The following is a 25082-nucleotide window of genomic DNA, read 5'->3' on the forward strand; positions in this document are numbered from 1 at the left end:
TCCCCCACCATGACATTATTTTATTGATTTCAGAACTTCACACATTCACGCAGAGGCTTCAGGGGGGAAAAAAAAAAATAAAAAATAGGGGAAGGTAGTCTAGTAAGTTTAGATGCAATTATTTTTTGAAGACTCCATAACATATCCCTAAAACACTGGTAGTGTGGAAAATAAATTAAAAAAAAAATAATCAGACTATCATTTTACTGCTAAAAACCATGCTGATTGTCATAGCTGTTGTTATCTAGATGAGAAGACACAGTGTCACTGTGTCACGCAGTACAGCTATACCAGCTGTAAAGACAAAACAAATACCACAAGAGAATACAACAAACAGCAATTCCAACACTTTCATCACTTTTCAGTTACATTAACACAAAGAACTGGTGAAACATCAAATGACCCCTACTGATAAGGATAAGCTGAAACAATTCACAGGTGTGCCTTGACTAAAATTTGGAAAGAGTTACTCGCCAACTTTAGCAGGTGTTCTAAAACGAAAGCTAATGATGTCTCACAGTGCATTATATCACACGGTTGTTGAGATACGTCACACCATCATCTCTAAGCACAAGGTACAATTCAGAGGACCAAGGAGTTTAGATTACTTATTTCCCACCTAACTGACAGAAAAAAAGCTTAGATCAAGGTGCTATCGACAAAGTCTGCAAAGGCTCAGAGTTTTTACTTAACATTCCCTGGAAGGCAAAAGCCAGCTTCTTCAGCTTATTGGCCTAGCTACCAACTCTTACGTTGTAAAAAGAAGGCATGCCTGAGAATTCCAGTTCTAGAAAACATTTTCAATACACACTGTAGACTTGGGTCACCATACTCACCGCATTTTTCATGATGTATTCTGAGGTTATAGTCTCCACTTCTTCCACCGTGTAAGATGACACATTGAGTCCAGCAGGCTGGGATTCGTTAATCATCAACAATTGGTAATACTCCTCGTTGGCTACATGAGAATATTAAACAACTTATATTAAGAATTAAAAAAACCCTCATCAATAAACATCCAGCCTGGAAGCAGTAAAATGGACAAAACCATTTTTGGCATAAGTACAGAATGGACAGTCGGGAAATCGAGGTACTATTCCAAATTAGTTTTTCCTCCGCTGAGCTTCCTCAAAATGATCAAAATGATCATACATTTTGGTCTGTTTGACAGTTCAAATAGCTTGACACTGTAAATTGTTTTCAAATTATTTTTCTAACTCAAAAAATATCAGTAAAATATCAAGCATCTAGAAAGCGGTTTTAACTCTCAAAGGAACGCAAGTTAACACAGCCAACAAGTGGGAACACCATGAAAACACCTGTTTAGAGAGGTTTTCAAACATAATAAACTTAGCTTTACACAGACAATCACATTTGAATTCCTATTTTAAATGTTTAATTTTATTCAGGTTGGCATTATCTAGGTAGTATCATACTTGATTACCTTTAACTTGCTTAATGCTTTTAAGGGCATATTTCAACGTCGTTAGGACGCTAGATTTGCCTTTAATTCTCTTTTCAGAAGGAAGGTGAGCTTTCAGCTCTTGTAATGTTTTCAGCAGTTCCTTTTGTGTTTTGGCTTTAGTGGACTGCTCGCTACTGTAAGATTAAAGACAAAAAATAAAATGTCACTTGAACACTTGAATTGACACACCATCCTCATAGAGGCTTACACTTGTCATGTGTACAAATTTGTACAGCTAGCCATGTTAACTTCTCCAGTACTTAGTATCAACATTCAGAACTCATAATAATTCTTAAGTTAGCTAGAATCATTTAAAATTAAAGATTTACCACCTGAAGTCTTATTGCAAAATGTACTCTGTAAGTGCAACAGTACATATACCCAAGCACCAAAGAACTTTTTTTTTTTTTGCCAGTCTCCCTCCTCCCTTTTTAGTGGTATTTTCCTTAGTTCCTTTCAAATTCAAACTCATAGAAATGTTCATGGACTTCAAAGGAGAGAAGCAGGAGGTCCATTCAAGTCTTCACCTCCTGTTCGAGCAGGTTCTCATAAGAAAGGTCCCTGAAAAGGGAATGGCAGTGGGAGAGCATCAAGTTAACAAAACAAATGGAGAAATCCTTGGAACAATGTATCCCAGTTAAGCATGGCAATACATTAAATAAGACACAGAAACTTGACTAAATATGTAGGGTAAAGAATCAGAGAATGATGGAGACAGAAATTGCATTCAGATTTCTCAGGTGCATTTTCAGAAGTGCTGTCTCAGTGTAGAAGGTCAAACTACAGAGATTATCAGTGCCAACGTCAGAAAATTATTGCCTGCCTTTGCAGTTTCTGAAATCTCTCCCCGTTATTAAGAGGTGCTGACAAAATCAAAAAGGAAAAGGAGGCAAGGGAAGGAGGCAGATGACAAAGATGAGTGACAGGCGGGTAGGAAGCAGTTAAAATGAAAAAATCACCTTGTCTTTCTCATTGGCGTAGATTTTAAAAGCTAATCAGTCACAACAATCAAAAGAATTCTAGAGCTTTTCTTAAACCTTCCTGAAAATAAATTATTTCCCATCAAAAGGAAGGTCTTCTCTTACCACCTGATTGTCATGGCTGGTAGTCTCTAAGAAGTTACCCTAAGTACCACTGTAGAAACAATAGTCTTGGCAACCGCACTGCCCTGCCCTGCCCTGCCTGAAGGGCTCAATAAAGTGGCTTCAGTTTCCAGGTAGTTTTCAAGAGGATTTCTGAACTTTTTTCTGGGAAGTTTGAAAAGTTCTTCAGATAGGTCAATCATCTGACAGGTGTTGGGCATATTTCACCAAAAATGCTTGGAAAGTGACAAAGCTGACTTGTACTAGCGAATACACGTTGTTCTTGCTTGCATCACAATGTACTATGAGAAAAAACAGCATTCACTTAATCAGTGGTCATTTTGTACTGAGAAATAATGGCAATGGTAAGACAAAAGAGTATAGTACTCCCTTGAGAAACATTATGTTCATTATGTCCATGCTGTATATTAAAATCACATTTACAACATGGCTTGACAGTTTGGACTGATGCAATCAAACAGGGCCTCGTTAATAGAAGAACCCTCTCTGCTGGCAGTAAAGAAGAAGAGAGAGGGAAAAGATTATGAAATAACCGAGCATACTGCTGGTTTTGTGCTCTCCAAGTATGCTTCATGAGAATGGCCAGACTCTTTTGCAAGAAACAAAACCTTTCCAAATTAGCCTACAGCAGCAGCAAATATAGAAGACAGGCCTCCTTGGAAACACAACTCATGTTTTTCCTTAAAGATCAGTAGCATCAGGCACTGTAGCCAACCACAGGGAAGGCGTGACATAATAAGCAAGTTCTATAAAGACAGGAGCTAAACCTAAAGCTTACCAGCCTACTTTAGTCTTCTCTTTAAAGATCGTTCCCTAGATATCCTCAGTCTCCCATTCCCAAAAGAAGATCAGATTCTGCTCTGTAACCCTCTAGCACTGTGCCTGACAGCTAGGGAAAACGCTGTAGCATCCAGATTCATATTTATTTCTGAGCAGACAGCTATTAGTGAAATTTAAAATAAAGAGTTATCAGAAAAAATGTAATGAGTAACCTCCCAAAAATCTTGCAGTGAAGAAAATGGAATCAATGGGAAAGGAAGATTAATAAATGCCTTTAGTTCACTCTGTCTTTCATAGTAAGCAAGATGAACCCCTGAACACAATTTCCAATTGAAAATACAGCATGAAACAAGATCTCCAGGTGCCTTCAAGGCAGACACAGAAAGTAAGTTTATCAAGCACCAAACGGTGCAAAAGGGTAATTTTAATTTACCACTTCTCTAGGAACTGCATCAGGTAGAAACACTTTCAGGTAGGTACACGCAGATATGGGTCTATAACATCGGTACGCTATAGCTAGATATCCTTGATCTGCTCAGGATCAGGTTTTGGTCTCCTGATCAGAAGCTGACTTAAAGAAAGTCAGCAAGTACAGTAGGGCACTCTGAAGTGTCCAGATTAGAGCCTTCAATGCCACCAGGTTGCTCAAGGCTATCGGGGTCAGAAGCACAGTTCATACAGAGGGATTCCTGCAGCTGATGTTGGTTTATCCTTACAGACTTGAGGCTTGAATCCTGGCGAATGGAACACAGGAGAGGCAGATGATATGGCTGCTGGACATCAGAACACATCCAACTCAATGGGTGAATTCTGATGTTAAAACACTACTAGGTTGTCCTCAGACAAGGGCTTCAGACTAAATTCTGAAGAGTGGAAAATTTAAAGAAAAGCATCAAAAAAACCACTAGAGCTGAAGCAATATTCAAAGCGAACCACAAAAATAAAATTACAGACTTAAGCTACCCAATCGAAACAAAGTAAGATGACTTCAAAGGTTATCTCACAACTTGCATGGAACAGTAAAAAAAAAGCTCTAATTCAACCAAGTGGTTAATAGGACATGCTACCGATTATGGACAGGAGTAGAATCAAAAATAGGATTTCTTGTGTATTCCTCTAGGTTTAGCCAAAACAAAACAAAAAACCAGAATACAAGACTATTTAGTTTTCTGCATTTAGCATTACATACATGCAAATTACTGAAAATATATGCACATTAATTTACCTGCATCCACTGCTAGACTGATTGTGTTCAGAGTTTGCAATCATCAGACTAAATGCATTTGAGCTTGAACTAGAATAAGGAAAGATAGAAAGAGATAATTATTAGTAAACCTAACAACCAACTTCTAGTTCATTTTAGCTTTATATTTTCCTATTAACGATGGGCTATCTAGAAACAAAACTCAACAACTTTAAAAGCTTCTGCCTGGTACAGTAAACGGAAACTACAGCCGTTATACATTTAAGAAGGTTGTTCTTACTGTAGCTTTGCTCTGTACACTAAGCTATTATTTAAGAGATGAAAATAGCACAGTTGCATCCTTATGCAACTGACGCTTTTTGATATACAATTATAGAAGCTGGTTTACAAGAAAACATATAAATAAGGCCAATTAAACACACGATGATGAGAACAAAGATTCAAATTAAGCTGGCCCTGTGGAACACTAGAGACCTTCTCGTTATGAATTATAATATATTACACAATTTATATCATAGGAGAGTACAAGTTAACTAGAACACTCAGCTTCAATCTGAAGATACACTTTATACTGTAGTTATTATTCAGAAATCGGATTCAAATGAAAAAAGCCTATAGTGATAAAAATAAAAGTTACAGTTATTTAATAGTAGCTACTACCTTTTATGACAGTCTGAAGATTCCATAAGCATTGCTGAATCTTTCCCATTTTCATCAGATTCATGGCCATGAGAATCATGCCCACTCGAGTAGTTCTCATTTGTGTCATTTCCACTGAAGTCATTTCCACTGGATCCACTGCTCATTTCAATATCTTCCTGAAGAACTTCATGAGAGCGTTCAGGCTTTGTCTGATTTTCTGAATCTTCAGCAATCATCTGGCTATGGTTATTTGCAAGTCCAGAATAATCACTCATTTTCTGTTGCTCTTCTAAAGCGAATGACGAAGAAATGTTTTCACTGATAGCAGGTTGCTGCTCAGGGTTCTGCTCCTCAGTGCTAGAGTAGAACCCCCTGAACTTGATAGAGTCCATGGGATACTCATTAGAAACACTGCCAAGATCAAGAGCAAATCAAGCCATATTCAGAATTTTCTCTCTACACAAATTCTGTTTAGAAGTACAGACCCACAAATCTGAGGAAGAAGGGAAGGAAGAAAAAAGAAAAAATCATTTTCTTGTTTGCCTTTGCTGTCAAACTTCTTACTGACTGAAGAAATTAAGTGGTAAGTGTTATTCATAGTTAGTATATTCAGCATTCGAACAGTGAAAAGTTTAAGTTAAATATAATTGCAAACCTAACTGTTTTCTCATGGAAAAGCTTATTTATATTTTAGTAAAAACCCACACAAAAAGAGGAAGTGGAATACACATGAAAAACTCCTTGAAAATTTAAATATTCAATCCAATAATTGAATAAAAATATTTTATTGAATATTTTTTTAATATTTGATTTTTCAAATATTTTATTGAATATCTGAATGATAATTGAATAAAAAAATCAATATTCAACAACATTAAATATTGTTTTCTATTCTCCTTCTTAAGAGTTGACAATTTTACTGCCTGGATTTGGACAATAGCTATTACCATCCTTAGTGAAACCATTCCCCTGGCTTCCAGATTACCTTGACAAACAAAAAGATTACATTCAGACATCAGAGGATTTCTTCCTTAGTTTGGAGGTTGGCTGGGGTTTTTTGGTTGTGGGTTTGTTTGTTTGTTTGTTTTTTTAATCCATAGTCTTGTTTTTTTCTTTTAAGATCGGTTCTGCCATTTTGACTAATTCTTCATTTCTTTCTTTGTACATAGGTAGACAGGCCGAACATACAGGGAACAGTAGGAACAGGGAAACTAAGTACACAAACCCGCCTATTTATCAATAACATTTCTAAGACACAAATATGCCTGAGAAGAATTTTATCTACCAACTACCACAAATTCAGGGGGGAAAAATGCATTGTTTAGAAAAGTAAACTTAAAACATACAAACAAAACTTCCTGCTTTTAAAGCAAATTCTAGTGCACCAGACTCAAAATCAGAGTATACACAGAAGCGAACTAAGAACAGACTAATATTAAAGAGCCATCAAAGGAGAAGTACTAGAGAGCAGTTCAACTTTGTGAATAAAATAAAGATATTTAATCTGACTCATTTCCTCAACTACTTCAGCAACCCACAGAGACAACAATACTGCAAAACCATGAACTTAAGATTCTCTGAACAATGTAATTCATCATCAGGAAAAAAAAAAGAGGGGTTGTTTTTAAAACAGAGCTATGTTTATTCCTTCCTCTTTGTTCCTTTAAAATACTCAAGATTACAACTGTTGACTAATAAACCTTTGACTGGAATAACATCAGTGAAAAAATCTGCAACTAAGTTTTGCTAATACTAACCACAGCAGCTTCCTTTTAAACACAAATAAATATATATAATTTTTTTTTAAAGCCTGTAACAGAAAACATGAACTTAATATTAATTTAAAACACACTATGATTCAACTTCCCTCCCCTCCCTTGAAAAAAAAAAATTGAAATTATTTTCTTACCCTCCCAATTGCTGTTTTTCCAGACATTTTACATTTATTTTGAGTTTTTAAGAAGAAAACAATACTTGTCTCCCTGTTTGGCCAAAGTAATATGCAAGATACCTGTTTTCATTTGAAAGAAGAAGCGTAGTTTAAAGACATTTATTTAAGCTATCAGCAGTGGTATACAAATAAAAATAAATAAATAATTCTTTTTCTTTACAAGATTATTCACTAGTACTTCATTATAGGTAATAATTTAAAAACCCCTTTGGGTAGAGTAAAATACACTGACATTTTACTTCAGTAAATGTATTCACTTCAGGTACTCTAATCCACACTAAATAGACATCCTGTTATGCCGTTGTATTGAACAGTACATTACACTGTAAATTACAGTAAATTACACTTTAGTACCTCTAACAGTTTTTTCTGGACTAAGTAAGCCACTTCTATCTTAAAAATTACGTAACTGGAACATGCAATAAAAGAATATTTACTCATAGATGAAACTAGCATTATTTCACAATGGCCTATACTCTAGCGGCCAATGATTAACTAGCTCAGACAGTTCATCTCTGATTTAATCTCTCTGATAGACAGAGCTCACACTTTCACTTGCCTTACTTAGCTAGACATTTTAACGAAGTTCTGTCCCTGTATGTAGTCCAGTCTGGCCACACATGTTCCTAATGAGCCTGGCTGGTTGATGGTACCCATACTATCTGCAGTATCACGGCCTGTGCTTAACAACGCAGGGCTACCCACGACTCATTTTGTCTGAGACTGACTGCAAACAACAAAGGGCTCAGGAGAGTGAATAAAGAAGGTGGCACTGGAAATACCTATATGGACAGCACATGAGACAAACCTCCTGTTACTGTAAAGGTAAAGAACATTTCATAAATGTGTTAATCCATTCTCACCCAGGAAATGCTCTTACCACTACTTCAAGTGCTGCAGAAATAAGAGCATCTGTCTGGTTAAATAACTGAGCCCACCCTCAAGAAGCCATTTCTCATGTGTCATTTGTACTATTATTTCTCAGAGGGTGCTGAGGCTGTAAAGTTCTATAGAAGATTCTTTGATTAAAGGTACCCCAGCACACTACTCAGCTAGCAGTGGGATGGCTTTTTACCTTCTCTGTGAAGGTTAAAAGTAACCCTGGAGATCATCTACAGCATTTTGTCCACTTCAAATAAGTGCCTTACACACTCCAAAATTACACAAATTAACCCCGTCATGATTAAAATGAAGCTTTTGGAAAAAAAGTCAGCCACAGCATCACCTGAAAAGGAGGTCTGACACGTAGGAATTTAAGGTGAGATCGAACATTCCTCATACTATATTCTGTGCCCAAGGCAGGGGTTTCCTCCTATTTTGCTGACCAAATGCTACTTAGAAAGAGCTTTAGAAACAAGAGAAAAATATAGCCATAACAACACTATCTGCTAGTAAATTATGTTACATGATTTCAAGAGAGAGGGGAAAAAAGCTCTCAAAAAAAAAAAAAACAAACCTCAGCCAAGCTCCAAAACTCCCAACTCTGGGCTGCTATACATAAATCCCTTAAAGAAAGCCATATAAATCACTATTGATAGGTTGATAAGCATGAACTGCCAAAAGACAGGCTCTTAGCATAGCCCTAAATTCTCTAAAGATACTTAGCCCAATATTACAGTAACACATGTATCAGGAAAATTGTGTTATTTATGGTAGGAGCAATGATTGTACCATAGCTTTCCTACTCTGACTGCAAACATTTTGTATTTCAGTCTTTAAGTGTGAGAAATCTCTTCTCCTGAATTATGAAGAGTATTGCATATACCATAGTATTTTTCTAGCCTCAAGAGTTGTCCGCAACTCTTTGTTGTGTTGTATTTGTCATGTTGGAGCACCTCTGCTATGAGGACAGGCTGAGAGAGCCAGGGTTGTTCAGCCTGGAGAAGAGAAGGCTCCGGGGAGACCTTATAGCGGCCTTCCAGTACCTGAAGGGGCCTACAGGAAAGCTGGGGAGGGGCTGTTTGCAAGGGCATGTAGCAATAGGACGAGGGGCAATGGTTTAAACTAGAGCAGGGCAGGTTTAGATTAGACATTAGGAAGAAGTTCTTTACACTGAGGGTGGTGAGACACTGGCCCAGGTTGCCCAGAGAGGTGGTGGAGGCCCCATCCCTGGAGACATTCAAGGCCAGGCTTGATGAGGCTCTGAGCAACCTGATGTAGTTGAAGGTGTCCCTGCTGGCTGCAGGGGGGTTGGACTAGATGGCCTTTAGAGGTCCCTTCCAACCCAACACATTCTATGATTCTAACTCCAAGCCTTTTGGAACAACCTTTTCTTAGAAAACTATTTCCCCAAAATCTTTTTCTGTAATCTTTGGAAGTTTAAGAGTCAATGAAGTTTGGCCATAGCTATCATGTAGTCCTACAATTTGAAATTCTGAGATGTAAAACCACTTACAAGTAATTTTTTCCACCTCCAAATATCATCTCTTGTCTTGTCTCTTCTTTCCTTGACACCTAGGCTAGCTTCTCCCAGGTATTTGTAGAGAACTTCAATAGTCCTTCTTTAGGTGGGAGAGAATTGTTCTCAAAATATATAGAAGCTGCCCAATAACTTTTGAGGAATTTCCTGTGCCTCCTTGAACAAGAGTTGAGTAATTCAATGACAGAAAGGATTTCAGGGGTTTTAAAACTATTTTTATTTTAAGCAATGAGTTCAAATTAAGAGAATCACCAACAGAAAAGAAACAGGTACTGGCCTATATGAGATACCATGTGAATTTTCTTCTTCTTGACACCCGGCAGAAACTTGTGTCAGAAAACACTTAAGCTGTGTTACTTCTCTTTCTAACCAGCAACACACCAGAGCTTCTGCAGATTTGCCCACGGTAAGCGGCTACATTACAGTGACCACAATACGGAGCCCACAGACAAAGGTGCCAGAAGCAAAAATGAATATCCCAGTAATGGAGAAGATACCAGTTTGATCTTTTTAAAGCCATCTTTTGAGAAGACTTGGCTCAACTCCTTGAGGTGGAATGGTGTTCTTAGGCAGGACTGGAAGACTAATGTCACTGAAAGTCAGTCTTGCACAAAATTTCTTCTGTTTCAAAATCTCGAAATCCTCAGGGCCAGAGGCATATACCAGAGTAAGAAATACAGGAAGAATAAATAGGAAGGAACAAGAAAAACATTATGATAGACTTCCAAGAGCTCCTGGGGAAAGAAGGAAGGAGTGTTTCTAAAACAAGAGCTTGTATAATAAATAAAAAAGCCAAGATCCCTGACAGTAGGAATGTTAATATATTCCATAAGTTTGGAGAGATTTTCTAAGAAGAGATTGGAATAACCGTGAAAAAAGAACAGGCTGGCAATTACCCTACACCATGCTCTGTGCCTGTGATTTAGGTAAGAACTGATGCATCTAGCCAGACTTCACTCTCGGATAGAGGAAGACCTTAGGTGGAACATCTGCATGCATATGCAAACACTTCAGGAGCACGGAGGGTCAGCCATCCCAGAGAGATTAATTAACGTTGAAACTAATCTCAGTGAAAATACCATAATAAATTGCACATATTCATCCCACTTATATGCTCAAATAAATTTCCAGTCAATAACCAAACAAGAATGAAAAGGCAAAAGCTAGCATGCTTTCCCAGTCTGGGGTTCTCTCCCATTACCACCATTTGAGGAAGGGAATTGCACCTCATACCAAGTTCAGTAAGCAAGTGCAGACAGTAACACAGAAACAGAGGAAGAGCTCTTTTAGGTTTATCTTCAGAAAAGTACATTAAGCCAGTTTTTTTTCTTCGTTTTCTGCTCCATCTTTCTAAACTTTTAAGGGAGGCTGTCTATCTTCACTCTGTAAATAAAAACTTCTTTTAAACCTTAAATTGGCATCAGTTAAGCTTGATTTTAAGGCAACCAGCTCACAAAAAAACATTCTACTCTGGGAATTTTGCTCTGTCTAGAAAAGTGACTCTGGCAAGGACTGTAACTCTCTAAGATCCTGACGCAGTGCATGAAAAAGGCAACATAATTCCACCGAGCACTAAGAACAAATGTAGGCATTAATATGCCAGGTTAGATGCGTAGAAAATGTCTTCTGGTTATTCATTAGCTACAGTAGCTCCTTTATCCTGCAGTTAAGACAATGGAAACAGCCTGAACTTTAGTGTCCCTGGAAAAACACACCAAAATATGTATAAGACAAATGCTTGAAGCAATAACGGCTTTATGCTTTTCTAAAACCCGCTTAAGAAGGACTGTAGAACACCACAAAGGCAAATTTCTTTTGAAACTGTGGCATTTAAACTCAAAAATCTTGTTTCAGCAGAGATGTGATTACATTCAGAGAACAGATTTTTCCAGATTTCTTTTCACACAAAAACTATCATGTCTAGTACTGGCATTTAAAGAATGAAAAACTAAAAATCCAGAGTCAAAATTATCTAATTCAAGAGTCTAAATTTGTAATTAATATGAACTTAGCAATATCCCCAAATGAAGCAGGAGGCACACCACAGTTTATGACTACACTTTAGACATGTGAATACTTGGGGACCATTAACTGTATTAGTACCAATACGAGACATTCTTAATGGTCAGGATTCAATTTTACTGAGGATCTTGTAAACAAGAAGAGTTTCCACATGTCTTCTGGATGATTGCTTTGCAAAATGGTAAAAGTTTTCTCATTTGTATGACAAATAACTAGCAGGGGTTTAATCATATCATGCAATTTCACAGAAAATTGAAAATTAACATCTACAATGAATGCATTCTCCCTGTGCAATTAGACAATAATTAAATGTTTGGTAGTAGCAAAACATTAGGAAAAAGTGTTGAAAAACAAACAATAATCCAAGAAATTACTTGTCTAACTGTACAACTTCACCAGAACAATTAACAGAATATCTTCACTATGACACTTTCTAGAAAGGGGAAAGAAAAAAAGATAGCAGTATTCTCAGACTTCCCCATAAGAAAAAACAGCAGAAGATGCTTAACAATTTCCTGCAAGACTTTCTTTTTTAATAGATACCTCATCTTACTGCATGCCATCATAAACAAGTTTTGCACTTTTTCTTAACAAGGAATGAGGTGTAAGTCAATTTTCTACTATGTCAATAAAATTATCAACATCTAGAATAACACAAGTGCTTCCATAAAACCTGAATTTCACAGCATTCATTTCACAATTTGTTGATAAGGATTCACCTTTCTGTTCAAGGGAATCCTGAGCACAGGACTGTTATTTAAATAAAAGTCAGTGATATTTTTATAAAGGTGATCCTAACTAACCACTGCTTACAGCTGCCACTTTAGAACAGAGGAGGTAATGAAGACATAGCCTTGGTCCAGAGCCATCCAAGTGCCACATTGATTTTATAGCAGCACCTATACAGGAAGAGGTCAGCACATGCACCAGGCCGGGGGGCCCTTGCATCCACAGTAAGGATGCTTCCAACCAGGTTGTTTCCTCAGTGAAGAAACTCAACTCCAAATTTAAGAATAAGTATGGGTTTAGGCTAAAAATATTTTAGCTTCAAGATAATCTAACTCCCAGTTTATACCCAAAAAATAGTTCTCAATGAGTATGTATATGACTGAAATCACAGTTCTAAAATAAACAAACACAGAACAACATATTTTCTGCAGAAGCTCTAGGCAGATGGGAAGGGAAGCATCTTTCTACTAACATAAATCGTAACAATTATGCATGTTTCTTACCTGTTTTTTCTATGAAAAGTTGGTAAAAGTGTTTATCAAGCTCCCTCCCAGCTAGCATCAAAAGCATGAAGTGCCTAGGGCCAGAGTCTCCCACATCCATTTAATTCTTGTCTCATCCTCTTCTACTGGAAATCTTTGACCATTACAGAGTCCGGACACCTCTATAACTATAAAATATAAAAGAAATACCTGGGCCCCCCAACAGTGTCCTCTTCAAACAGATAGGACAGAGATGCTCACAATTATGCCATGCCTATGCAGATAAATGTTGGTTAAACATGAAACTGTCATCCAGCAGAAGAATCAGATACAAATTTTCATTTTAAACACTTCTCGTCTAACATAAGGTCTGACTGAGTTTTAAAATAACAGAATCTTCTACGCTAGCTAAAATAACCCTTCCAATTCACTATCGGTATGGTATTATCCTATGTACACGCATAGTATGTACACAGTCTGCATGAACTGACATAGCCACTAAGAATGAAGGGCCAACCTCTCCAGCAGATAATAGAGCAAAATGCCTGATGCAGTCCGCAGGAGCTCCAAGTGCTTAAAAAGTTTGGTTAGAATACCATTTTAACACCTCATCTAAACTCATCTACATTGCTGAAGGCATGGTATGAGTATTAAAGATTTTACTAGGCAGTTACAAAATTTCAATTCACAGAATCACAGAATGGCTGAGGTTAAAGGGGCCTCTGGAGGTCATCTTGTCCAACTCCCTGTTCAGGCAGAGTCACCTAGAGCAGGCTACCCATGACCACCTCCAGATGACTTTTGAGTATCTCCAAGTATGGAGACTCCACAGCCTCTCTGGGCAATTTGTTCCAGTGCTCACTCACCCTCATAGTGTTTAAAAAAAAAAAAAAAAGTGTTTCCTTACATTCAGAAGTCTGTACTAATGAAGTCCACCAACGCTATTATTCTTCCTAATAAAAACAGTTTCCCAAGAAAGGCACCGGGAATTTTCAGCAGGAAAAAGAAAATCTGAAAGCTCTTCTATTAAATGTAGGAAGCTAAGTCTGTTGGTACATGCCACTGCCACGTTAACACAAAGAAATAGTAGAATAAAAATCAGAAGATCAACATTTGTGTGGCAAACAATTACATCACTTTAAGTGCTTCATTTGAATATGCAGAAGGAATGTTTGGAACAGTGTTCAAATCCCAAGCTAACCATTTTGGAAGACAGCCCATGTTAACATGCCTTAATTTAAAATGCTGCACGTCTACCAACTGTTAAAAGTACATTTGTGTTGGCCAGACTTAAGGAAGAATTTATTCACAACATTCCACTCTGCGTAACATCGCAAAGCTGATATGAATTCTACAAATCTCAGATTATGATACAAATCTGTGTACATTGGTTCTTCAAATATTTTGCCTCTGTCTTTATCATAAATTGATAAAACAGGATTTAAGTTATAAGCTCTCTATCTCTGACCATGAGAAGTGTTAGAAATTGCTGTATCTGGAGCTACTTGCAGATTTCACAGTTTTTAGCTTAGACACTGAAGATGTGGAATGTCTTTCAGGACTAGTTAAATCCTGGTTTAAACGACAGTTCTTCCAATTCCCTCACACTAACTTATGTCCCTGTAACTTGTATTTCCTTAATGGAGTTAAGTTTCTAGCTTCACTCATCAAGATCTACACGAAATTAGCCACGATGTCTTGCCTGACCGTTTATGAAGTGGCATAACACTTCTCTAGTTTGATGACCTCTATCATGACATTTTCATAGATAAAAAGAGTAAAAAAGGTTTAACAATGTCTAGGTTTGAAGAGGATATTTGCAGCAGCAGCATGTACCATTTTAACTGGGTATCATATTGGCTTCATCTATTTAATGGATTTAAGACAACATTAAGAAAAAACAGTCCTTGTAAACTACCTAAAATTCTCCTGATAAGCCTTTCTACAATTTAACTGAAAGCTAGGACAAATCTACACCAAAAGGATTTTTATCTGAAACTAAATACAAGTTATTCAAACCATGCATTTTATCAGTTTGAGTAGAATTAGAGGCAGTTAAATCTAATCTTCTGCTTTTCTATTATTTATCAGAGGAAACGTACAGGTGACTGAGTATGCCCAAATCCCAAAGAACTGAAAGAGTTCATCCAGGTATGGCATCTCAAGAAGGTCTTTGATCTCAAGAAGTATAATTTGATCAGTATATAAAGAATATAGAACTTTTAACAACATTTCCTTCGATACTGAGATATAGCTATTCTAAGCATAGAGGACTTCAAATATAAGAAAAGAACAAACAACCTGCTTTAGGGAACACACCTGTATTACGGGATTGCAGCCAAGTTCACCTTCTGTAGAGAACTGAAGTCACACCTGCAGCATTGAAAAGAGAACTTTGTCAGCATTAAGAACCTATTCAAATCACATTTTGTAGCCATAGAAAAACAGGTTTCACTATAGTATTAATCCTAAATATCTCACTTACAATTTCATCTGTATTGCAATATTACAGTACTATCCAGAACTGCTATACTTCCCTTTCCGGTCTTGGGCCAATATTGTCCCATCATCAGATCATGTATAACAAAAACACTCGAATAAATATTCTTTGCATCACAGATGACATGCCTCCACCATTCTCCTCTAAACTCTCGGCTGTTTCCTTTTTTTGCTTTAATAAGCATCTTTTCTTTTTCATTTTCAAAATATTTCTATAATTCTGACCATCTATTCTGCTTTCTTAATCCACCACACATTCCACGTGAGTTGTAATAAGCTTTTTTTATCACCAGCTTCTCACACATTGAACATAAACATGCCTGAGTCAGTATCTCTGGTGCCATGCATTCAACTTCTGAAACCGAGATTAGAATAGTATCAGCCTGTTAGAAAGTAAAGCACAACTGGCCAAAAAATACTGTTGGTAGCTATGACCTGCTTTCTAAATCAAAGCTTAGAAGTATAACATTTTCCTTTCTCCTCCTGAGCTATCATGCCAATTATCTGAATAACACTAGCTACTTTGTTTTCTGGACCGCAGAATTTTCCTCATCATTAAAATTTCTTAACACACGTGCAAGAGGAATCAAAAGACTGGAAGTTCATAAATAAAATTCTGCACAGCAAACAATGCAGATGTAGCACTTGATACTGGATGCTACACTAAATTTCAGTTTCCTAAAGATTTAGAGAAGCTGCATAATTTCCATGTGCTTTGTGACTTGTACAATAGGTCTTTAAAAATGTAATGCTCTGAATATATTTTTATTTTTCGGCATTCTGACATTACAGCTCAAAGGAAGCATACAAAGCAGTAACAACAACAACACCACCACCCCAGTTCAGACTCACCGAGAAAGAACTGCTATTATAAAGCACTTTCTTGGGGACAACATAACACACTCACCTTAATGAATGCACTAATCATGATCTTTCCAAATCTGAAAGTGTCATCAATATATTCCTGTTTAAAAAAAAAACACAACACAAACCAAGTTTTATAAGATAAAAAAATTATTTATGAAACAAATCAAGTCCATTTAACAATGCAACACAAGTCCAACCATGTAAAACATGTATGCCACAGATGAACAGTTATACAGACGACAATACAAAATAAGAGGAAATGCCAGAAATTTTACTGATAAAAATATTTATTATTATTTTAACCTAACTTCTAAATTGGTTTCTTGAGCAATGCACAGAATAACTATTCACTGAATTCTGCTCCCTTTATAAACGTAAGAAAACCCCCAAAATTCCATCTCCATGATCTTCATTTATTGTTAGAACATTGTTTAGATAATACAGATATCAACACAGTGTCTTCTACAATCAGCCATTCACTCACCTGAGCATCCAAGCTGAAGAATGAGTATTATTTAGTATAAAATTTGGGATTACATATTTGAAATCAAGTTATGTTTCTTCTTCCACAGATTACACCACCAAAATACAAATTCTAAATTAGCCTTAGCAGATGAAAAACTCTGAAGAGAGCTAATTCAACTAAGCAGAAGTATTGACATCACAACCAAGACTAGTTTCATATTCCAAAATACAAGTATGCATTATTAAAGCACAAGCTGTTCCCAGCTTACTAAAAACTTATGCTTCTTTTACTTATAGCTGTTAAAAAAAAATATATTAAAAAAAAATTACAGAAATAAACTCCCTTAGCTATGTCCCTGAGGGCCAAACAGGAAAAAAAAAAAATCCCTCAGTCCTCAAGTGATGGTTCTTAACTGGACCCAAGCTTATGTCACCAGTCACTTCTATTCCTGAAGCACCCACAGCACCACTAGTATTTAATTTCCTTCCAGTTTTAGATTGGTTTTGTTGTTTTTAAAGCTGCTTGTTCTCCATGTGGAGTAAGTAATAGCACAAAGTTAGCCTGAGGTAACAGGACAAAGTCAACCCAGTTTTACTATGAATAGCACAGTACACTGTTGAATTTATCAAGTTGACCTCATGGATGGTCAATCTCACCTACTGGCTGTGCTGACCAACAGAGGCCAGCTCCTGATTCATCATTTGCTTTCCTGTAACTATAAGAAGCTAAGTACCAAAGTAATCTTCCCCTCTCCTCCTCTTCCCCCATAAAAAGCAAAGCCACTCCTCCATCATCTAGCAGCAATTGTTCTCTTCTCTGCCAGACCAGAAGCCCACCACCCATGCTCAAGTCTCCACAGTGGATCTGGATGGATCATCCCCAGCAGCCAACAGAAACTGTCTTTTTCAAGTTTATTCCTTCACCTTGAATAATAAGCCACGGCCCACAACTAATTTTAATTGACAACAGGTTGGTTATTTGCCATAAAGAAAAAACAAAAGTAAGCACGTTAAACACAGTCTCCTTTACCTGCCCCATGACAATTTCTAGACATCCTTCCAGTCTCACAATAGGTACCTTCTTAAAGGTGAACTAGAATTCTTTGTATTAACCATGAATTTAAAACGACATTCGAATTTCTTTGTAAATAGAAAACGCTATTCTCTTCCTGAATGGAACTGGAGAAATTATTAAGCAGAAGACCAGCAGTCAGAACTCTCTAATATTTGCATATGTCAACACTTGTCCTTTTTAAACAAAATGACAAAAATTATACATTTAAGGAAGTGTTGTCATGGAAATGAGGGAAAAAATTATCACACCGCACCATGCTGTCATATATTTCACCTTTATCATAGGTGAAACTAGATCTGAGTTATCTACAACACTGTATTTCAACTTTAATATTGGTTGATATTCCCATTAAGCAGTATATTTACACACCTACTGCTCCCCTCCCTCAAAAAAAAATGGGGCAGAATTTCACCATGGGATATTACATTTACGAAAGTTCCAGTCTAACACTGCTCTTCGGACATTGCTGCAGTTCATAGCCAGTTAAAGATTTCAGTCAGAAAGAAAGTTCCATTTTGGAAGACTCTGTGCCAAATAAATTCTCTGGCTTTTGCTAACACGGCCCCCATCACATCACTAATACGCTCCACAAAGCATGGCAACCTAACAAGCACGATGTACTTGTCCTATGAGCTCGCTATATAAGAGCTTGAGTCACAGAGGAACCCATAGTAGAGATGTAATTGAAGTCAAAGAAATGCCTTATATACTGGAGATCTTTGTACAATTAAAGAAACTAAGTATCAGAAATGTAAAAGTACATGTAATAAGGTCAAGCATAAAAAACATACTAAGATACAAAAGCTGCAAGGAATAAGGAGTATAGGAAGCAAAACCAACAAGAAAGAGAAGTACTGGACATCCTTACCACTTCATCTTGTCTCCCTAAGCTTCAATTGTAAAAAATAACAGGTGTTATTTAACATTGAAGTGCCACTGTTTTAGGACAGGACGTTTGGAAGGCAGTATAGCTTTGGTTCTACTTTTACAAAGCCGGTCCTACTTTTAAAAGCCATCCATACAAGAAAATCTCTAACTATTCTGTCTATAAGAAAAATCAAGCATTAAGAATTACCACAGTACACTCAAAACCAGCTGGAAGCAAAACTCCAAAGGTGTTTTGACGTACAAATGAGCTCTTTCTCACTATCACATCTTTTCAGGATGAACATCGGTACCACTTGCACGGAGCTTCTGCATCCTGCTCACACAATCTGCAGAATAACCTCTTTCTCTTGCCCCAAGAAACACGTTTTCTGTGTATTTCAGTCCACTTGTCAGGTAAGCAGCATGTCTCTACCCCTTCAGCACCCCCAATGAAGTTTTGCTTTCTCGTGGGAGAAAATGAAGGAAAAAGGAAAATCACACTCCCTATTTATATATCTCAAGGAAGGTAAATTTAGCCTTACTTCTTATTGTGTCCTACAAGCAAAGCTGTCTAAATCTGACTATCAAAAAAAGTCAGAGAAATCAGGAGGCTCCTCCAGGACTACCGCACACTACTTCAGCAGCAGCTGAAAACATCTGTACAAAAAAAAAAAACAACTTTTCTTGACCTTACAATAGCTTTCACACACACAAAAAAACGCTCATAAACTCACTTGCATATGTGGATAAGCAGGGAAAACATGCTCTTCAGAACCACTGCCTGTGCAACTTGCATGAAACTTAATACGCTGCTGCTGTCCCTCAGGAAACGCTTCAAGAGGGAGAGAGGACCAAGTAAGAGGACTCTCTACTGGATTGGTACAAGTCCAGCGCAGGCATTCAGACATAAAGACCCTATCTACACTTAAAGGATAACCTTAGAAATACAAAACAAAAGCACAGAAGCCTGATGTGCCCATGTTCCAGCACTGCTGGCTGGCAGAGTACAAGCAGGCTGCACGAGCACGCCTGGTGATGTACTAAGCCACTTATTAGAATACCAGATCACTGTGCGTATGCTCAGGCATGTGGATACCCATGTGTTCGGGTGCTTGCCTACTACATATGGTTGCTGGCTCACCGTCAGCACAAACAGACCGTGCTCTAATGAGTAGTTTCAGTAGCCTCTCCACAGCCTTTACAGACATCCCCAGACCATCTGACCCTTCTTCATTTTGGTCTTCTCTGTATTTCACAAAAGTGGCCTGGGGTCACAAGAAAACCCAGCAACAGATCACAAAGCCATTAGCCCATAAAGTGTATTTTTGACTGCTGCCTTCTCTTTTCCCGTGCCCTTTGAACATGCTTCACAGAAGGAAGCATCTCACCTGTAGCTAAAAAGAAACAACCCCCCAAAAGCCCCTCGACCTGTCAGAAGGTGGAGTTGTTCTTTACTAACCAACAACTAGCAAGCAAAAGGTTTGCCTTACTACAACAGCATATGCAACATTAACAGCCTGGCCTCCACTACAGCAGTGGTTAAGTTTAAGGCAGTGGTAAAAACAGGAGAGGATACAGACACCTTTTACACAGCACACAAAACATTAGCGCCATTACTTTCAAGACCACCATTTTCTGCATCCAATCTCATCCATAGCCAAAAGTGCAAGTCCAAGCCCTTCAGAGTAATAAAACTATAACACAAAGAATAATGCAGATATTAATTGACCCATTTGCTGTTCAGTGCTTGTCAAGCTAGGTTAACATAACAATATTCAAGCAGTTTAAAACTTGTAGAATAGGGATATAACTGGATGTTGAAAGTAGTAATGCAGCGACACAACCCAGTTAAAAATCTCTGTAATCCACCATCGTCATAGAGGAATTCTAGGCCATGCAACCAAAACTGGACACAAAAATTCCTTTTCAGAAACACCTGATTATCCAGTAATTATGATGTGGTAACATTATGAGTATAATACAGTGTCTACAGGACGTTCATGCCAAGTGTTACACAACCCCTTGCTAAGAACATGATGTTCCCTTTTAACATAGGCCAACCATAGCAACCCTATATAAAACACTACAGTTGATCTAGACTAGTGATAATTTACTTGTTCTACTGGCTAGTGGTAATCTACTTGCTTTTAAACCACACCAAATATACTTGCTCATGTGCTCATACTTTATGGGGTTAAAAAAGCTTTTCTACAGTAAAGCACGTTTTAATATTGTAAAGATGTTAGAGAAATAAGGGTGTGGCAAGAACCCAGGAAAAAGAAAATTAGTTTATCAGTCTGTATCTAAACCAAACACTTCCTGGTCATAATAAAGTCTGAGGTAGGAGAAAAATCCAGAACTCTACTTCCAATCAGTTTCCCCATTTCATTCTATTCTCATACTATGGATAAATTCCACCAAAAACTCGGTTTACGCAAAAAAGGTCATTCTTTACAGGGAAAATTTATTACCATAAAAATGTATTGTCCAGGGACAGGCTCAGGTAAGTTTATCAAATAAACTGAGTTGTTACATATTTTAATCTTATGACTGAGGGGGAGGGCGGAGTGGAACAGTAAAGTATCAGGCTAAGAGTTACCACAATATGCTGTTTCTTTAATGCCTTTCTGTGTTGATCCAAAAGGAGTAAGAGTAAGCTGTAAAAATGAAAATTACTTAGATTTTTCACAGACAGCATTCCTGTATTAAAACAAATATAAGAAGCCTACAAGAAGTCCTACCAACTGACAAATAAACAAAAAGCCCAGCAAAACCATGTAGTCTTTGGATCATAAACGAAACCAGAAAACTTGCCAAATCTGAAGAAAGTGCATGAAAGTCAAAATTCTACTTTCCATCCCTTTACCTTCTACACTAGGTCAAGCCAAACTACACTTTACTTCTTCACAGTGCAGGACAGGCCACGCTCTTTCACTGCACAGCATTGGACACTTACACTTATCACCAAACTAAAGCATTCTCCCTTCTGCCTTGAAATAAACACCAAAATCCCACCAAAACAGAAGGACATTACTTTTTTCTTCTACTCTAGGCCAAAGGCCCTCTCTTTTCCATTACGTCTCACCAGTGAGGTAAAGCAGCCTGCAGTCTGGAACAAGGACTCCACACCTCAGGGTAGCACCCTCATCACAAGGCTAACAGCAAGTCTTGGACGAAGTGAGGACACAGTCCAGTTCTCCAGTGAAACTTCCTCACTTTGCAGAAATAATGCAAGTTTCAGTAAGAAAGGGCAAAAAGAAAGATCCCAAGAGCATGCAAACACACAGAGGCATAAGCAAGAAGGAACTTGATGTTACAGCACAACAATGTAGGCACTTTTCCTAACATAAATCAAATTCTAGGCCCTGCTCCCAAATTTTGTATTCAAGAGCCACTGTGTAGAGCGCATGAACAGCACTGTACCCAAGGCTGAGAACATCAAAGATGCACACAGACACCGAGGCACCCTAGAAGGTATGAAAAGTTTGAGTTTCATCAAGTTCAATGCCCTCAAACCACCTAACATACGATAGGATCCATTTATGGAATGGGGTCACACACACCATCGAGGCCTTAGCTGTCTTCTTGACATCCTCAAGCTTTATCAACAACTCTACATTATCAAAAACTAGCCATTTGCATTCAAGTAGCTACTCCTCACTGCCATCATTGTGATCAATTTAGATTTTATCTTGACAACAAGCAAAAGCCAGCTCCAAAAGACAGCTGCAGTTTTGACAAACGTTAACTAGCATTAACTGTCATCTGTGAACAAACTCTGTGGTTAAAACATACTAACAACTTGAAACTGTTTCTCTCTATACTAAATAAGTTTTTTACTCCACTTTTGACTTGACCAGACAATCTTACCAATAGAATCATTACAGAATTTCCACCTTTTCCCCTTTACTTATAAATGCATGAGTGACAACTATCCAATCTCAGATGTACAAGATGGTAAACCTCAGAGTCTAATATTTGGAAAAGAAAAAGAAAGACAGCCTAAAACCATAAACAAACATGTTTCTTCAAAATCCTTCATATGCACCGTCAGCCAAGTTACTGTTTCACTGGAATACAATTTCAAAGTGTTTTAGTTTTCAACTACCAGAGACCTCATACTGATATCTCTGGGGGCTTTTTAAGCTCCTGGGGTACACAGAGCAGCATCATGCCCTATCCTAACCTATTACAACAAGTCAGTTGTAAAGCGTCAGTTTGACTGTTACCATCCTGCTCATCTATTTGCATGAAACTGTACTTACATAAACTGTTTTGTAATCACGCATGTAATAGCATGCAACTAATGTCAACAGCAGCACAACCCCACGGTCTCAAGGAACAAAGTGTCCTTGCAACCATGGGCAACACCAAAAAGAAATGCACGGCACCTGTTGCCTACCCCACCTGTAGCTCCCGCATCCCAGCAGCGCCCTGAGATTCTCTGACTTACTGCCACACACTTCCTCACGTGAAAAGAGCCACCCAGCCGGGTACGGCACTGTCCCCTCGTGGGGAGGGGCGCGGGGCCGCGCTCACCTGGCCGGGACACGCATGCTCCCAAATGTGCCACCCGCGCCTATGTTCTCTCCCTCCCCCCAAATCCCCGACCTTTCGCACAGATGCGGCCGCAGCCCGCGCCCCGCAGCCACCGGGGACGGCGGAGCGGAGCACCGCGGCAGCGCCCAGGGACCGCCACTGGCCTCCCCGTGGCCCGCGGGGCGGGGAAGTCACGGCCGCCCCGCCGCGCTCCTCCTCCACACCGGCCTGACCGCCGCCCCGGGCGGAGGCGGGCTGGGGGGCACTGCCGCCCCCCTCCCGCTCTGAGGCGGGGGGCGCCGCCGCCCCGACCCCACACAGGTCGGGGGCCGTGGCACAGCTGCCCCTCGGAGACCCCAGCTCCTGCCCCGGCCTGAGTTGGGGAGGGGGGCGGGTGTGTCTGTGCCCCCCCACCCCCGGACGCCCCCTCCCGCTCCAGGACAGGCTGGGACCGTGCCATACGCACCCCTGGATCCGCCCGTTCCGAGGAGGGGATCAAAGCCGGCGCCCACTTCCCTGCCACGGCCTGAGATGAGGGGTGGGCGTGTCACAGCCGTCCCCGTCGTGTCCCCCCCCGCCCCGGTTCGGAGGGAGCCCCTAGCCGCCCCCCGCCCAGCGGGAGCAGCGGCCCCGACCCCCGCCCCACCGGCGGCCCCGTCCCGTCTCCTCAGCAACGGGAGGGCCCCGGCGCGCGGGGGTTACGTAACCCCGGCCCAGCGGGCGGGGGAGCACCGGAGCCCCTCAGCCCCCCGCGGCCGCCGCCCGCCGACCCCCCTCCACCCCGCCGGGGTACCCACGGACCTCCCCGGCCCCGGCCGGCGGCGGGGACAGTACCCGGCGGAGCCCAACTCACCGCTCGCCCCGCGTCCGCCCAGCCCGGCGCAGCCCGGCACCGACTTCATACAGGCAGAAACGTGACTGAGCCCGAAGAGCCCGCCCCACCCGCGCCGCCATTGGCCGCCGCCGCGTGACGGCAGCGGGGGAGGGAGGCGGGGGCGGGGCGCGCGTCTCCCCCATTGGCGGCGCCGGACGCCGCTCATTTTACATAAGCCTCACGTGTGGCACCATGTTTCCACCGGCAGCCACGATCGCCTCCGAGCCCGCCCCTCCCCCACCCCCCCCTTCGCTCGCTGTGTTCCCGTGCTGCCGCCCCCCTCACCGCCGCCACCGCCGCGCTGCCTCCCGCTGCCTCCCGCCGCCCTCCGTTCCGCTCCGCCGGGCCGAGGAGGGCAGAGGTTACATCACGCCTGAGGGAAAGCGGCTCTGCCCCGCCCCCTCGGGAGGCCGCCCGCGCGACGTCAGCGCGCGCCCGGGAGGCCGTTGGGCGGCCGGGGCCGCGCGCGCTGGCTAGCTGAGGCTAGAGGGGAGGGACGCGCGGCCCCGACCGCCCAACGGCCGCGGCGCGCGCTCGGCGCCGCTGAGGGGAGAAGGGAAAGGGCGGGAGCGACGTTCCCCGTCCCCACACAGCGCCCACTGCGGCGGGGAAGGGCTGCGCTGGGGAGGCTCCCGAGCGCCGCCGTTGGCGGGGCTGAGGGGAGAGGGAAACCAGCCCAGCCGGGAGAGCCCTCGCCCTCCCGGCGTGAGGATATTGACGCGCTGCTGGCAGTGTGGAGGCAGCGGCGGGAGATGGTCCTGCCTGGGCCAGCCCGTGGCCTGCCAGGGGCTCAGTTGCCTTACATAAGGGAGAAGCGGCCGCATCCCGTTTCCTGGTGTTGCCACCCGTGCTGGGTGCACGCCCTGGAGTTTCGAAACTGACACCGTGTAGTGTTCAGGAGTTGCCGGGGTCACAAAGCAAAGTGCGGGTGTAGAGCTTCACCTTTCTCCGACATCATCCAGTTAGCATCAGTTTGAATAACTGCAAAAATGGTTAAATTAAGAGTTTTCGAGGCGTTAAAGGTATGTACTGTCTTCTCGTGGAAAACTAGTTCCTGATACACTAATTACTGTATGATGACTTGCCATTCCAAATGTAT

The 25082-nt window shown here is 40.5% G+C and overlaps 1 protein-coding gene across 11 annotated transcripts in view; it reads right to left on the reverse strand.

Annotated features, from left to right (window-relative positions):
* Positions 1-24409, reverse strand: part of PER2 (period circadian regulator 2) — a 51618-nt gene extending 27209 nt beyond the window's left edge. Inside the window, exons 1-9 of one of the 11 annotated variants that reach the window (XM_074590367.1) lie at positions 24269-24409; positions 16204-16260; positions 15117-15170; positions 12819-12979; positions 7104-7205; positions 5213-5687; positions 4574-4642; positions 1445-1599; positions 837-958 (exon numbers count right to left, since the gene is read on the reverse strand). In XM_074590367.1, coding sequence (XP_074446468.1) covers positions 837-958; positions 1445-1599; positions 4574-4642; positions 5213-5586 — 720 coding nt within the window. In that variant the 5' untranslated portion in view covers positions 5587-5687; positions 7104-7205; positions 12819-12979; ... (1 more) ...; positions 16204-16260; positions 24269-24409. Of the gene's footprint in view, positions 1-836; positions 959-1444; positions 1600-4573; positions 4643-5212; positions 5688-7103; positions 7206-12818; positions 12986-15116; positions 15171-16203; positions 16261-23962; positions 24056-24268 lie in introns of those variants that run through there. The other 10 variants (XM_074590366.1, XM_074590369.1, XM_074590375.1 and 7 more) reach the window with 10 other exon arrangements.
* Between the last annotated feature and the right edge of the window lie 673 nt (positions 24410-25082).

The sequence above is a fragment of the Larus michahellis genome, chromosome 6, assembly GCF_964199755.1.
Source record: "Larus michahellis chromosome 6, bLarMic1.1, whole genome shotgun sequence".
NCBI lineage: Eukaryota > Metazoa > Chordata > Aves > Charadriiformes > Laridae > Larus > Larus michahellis.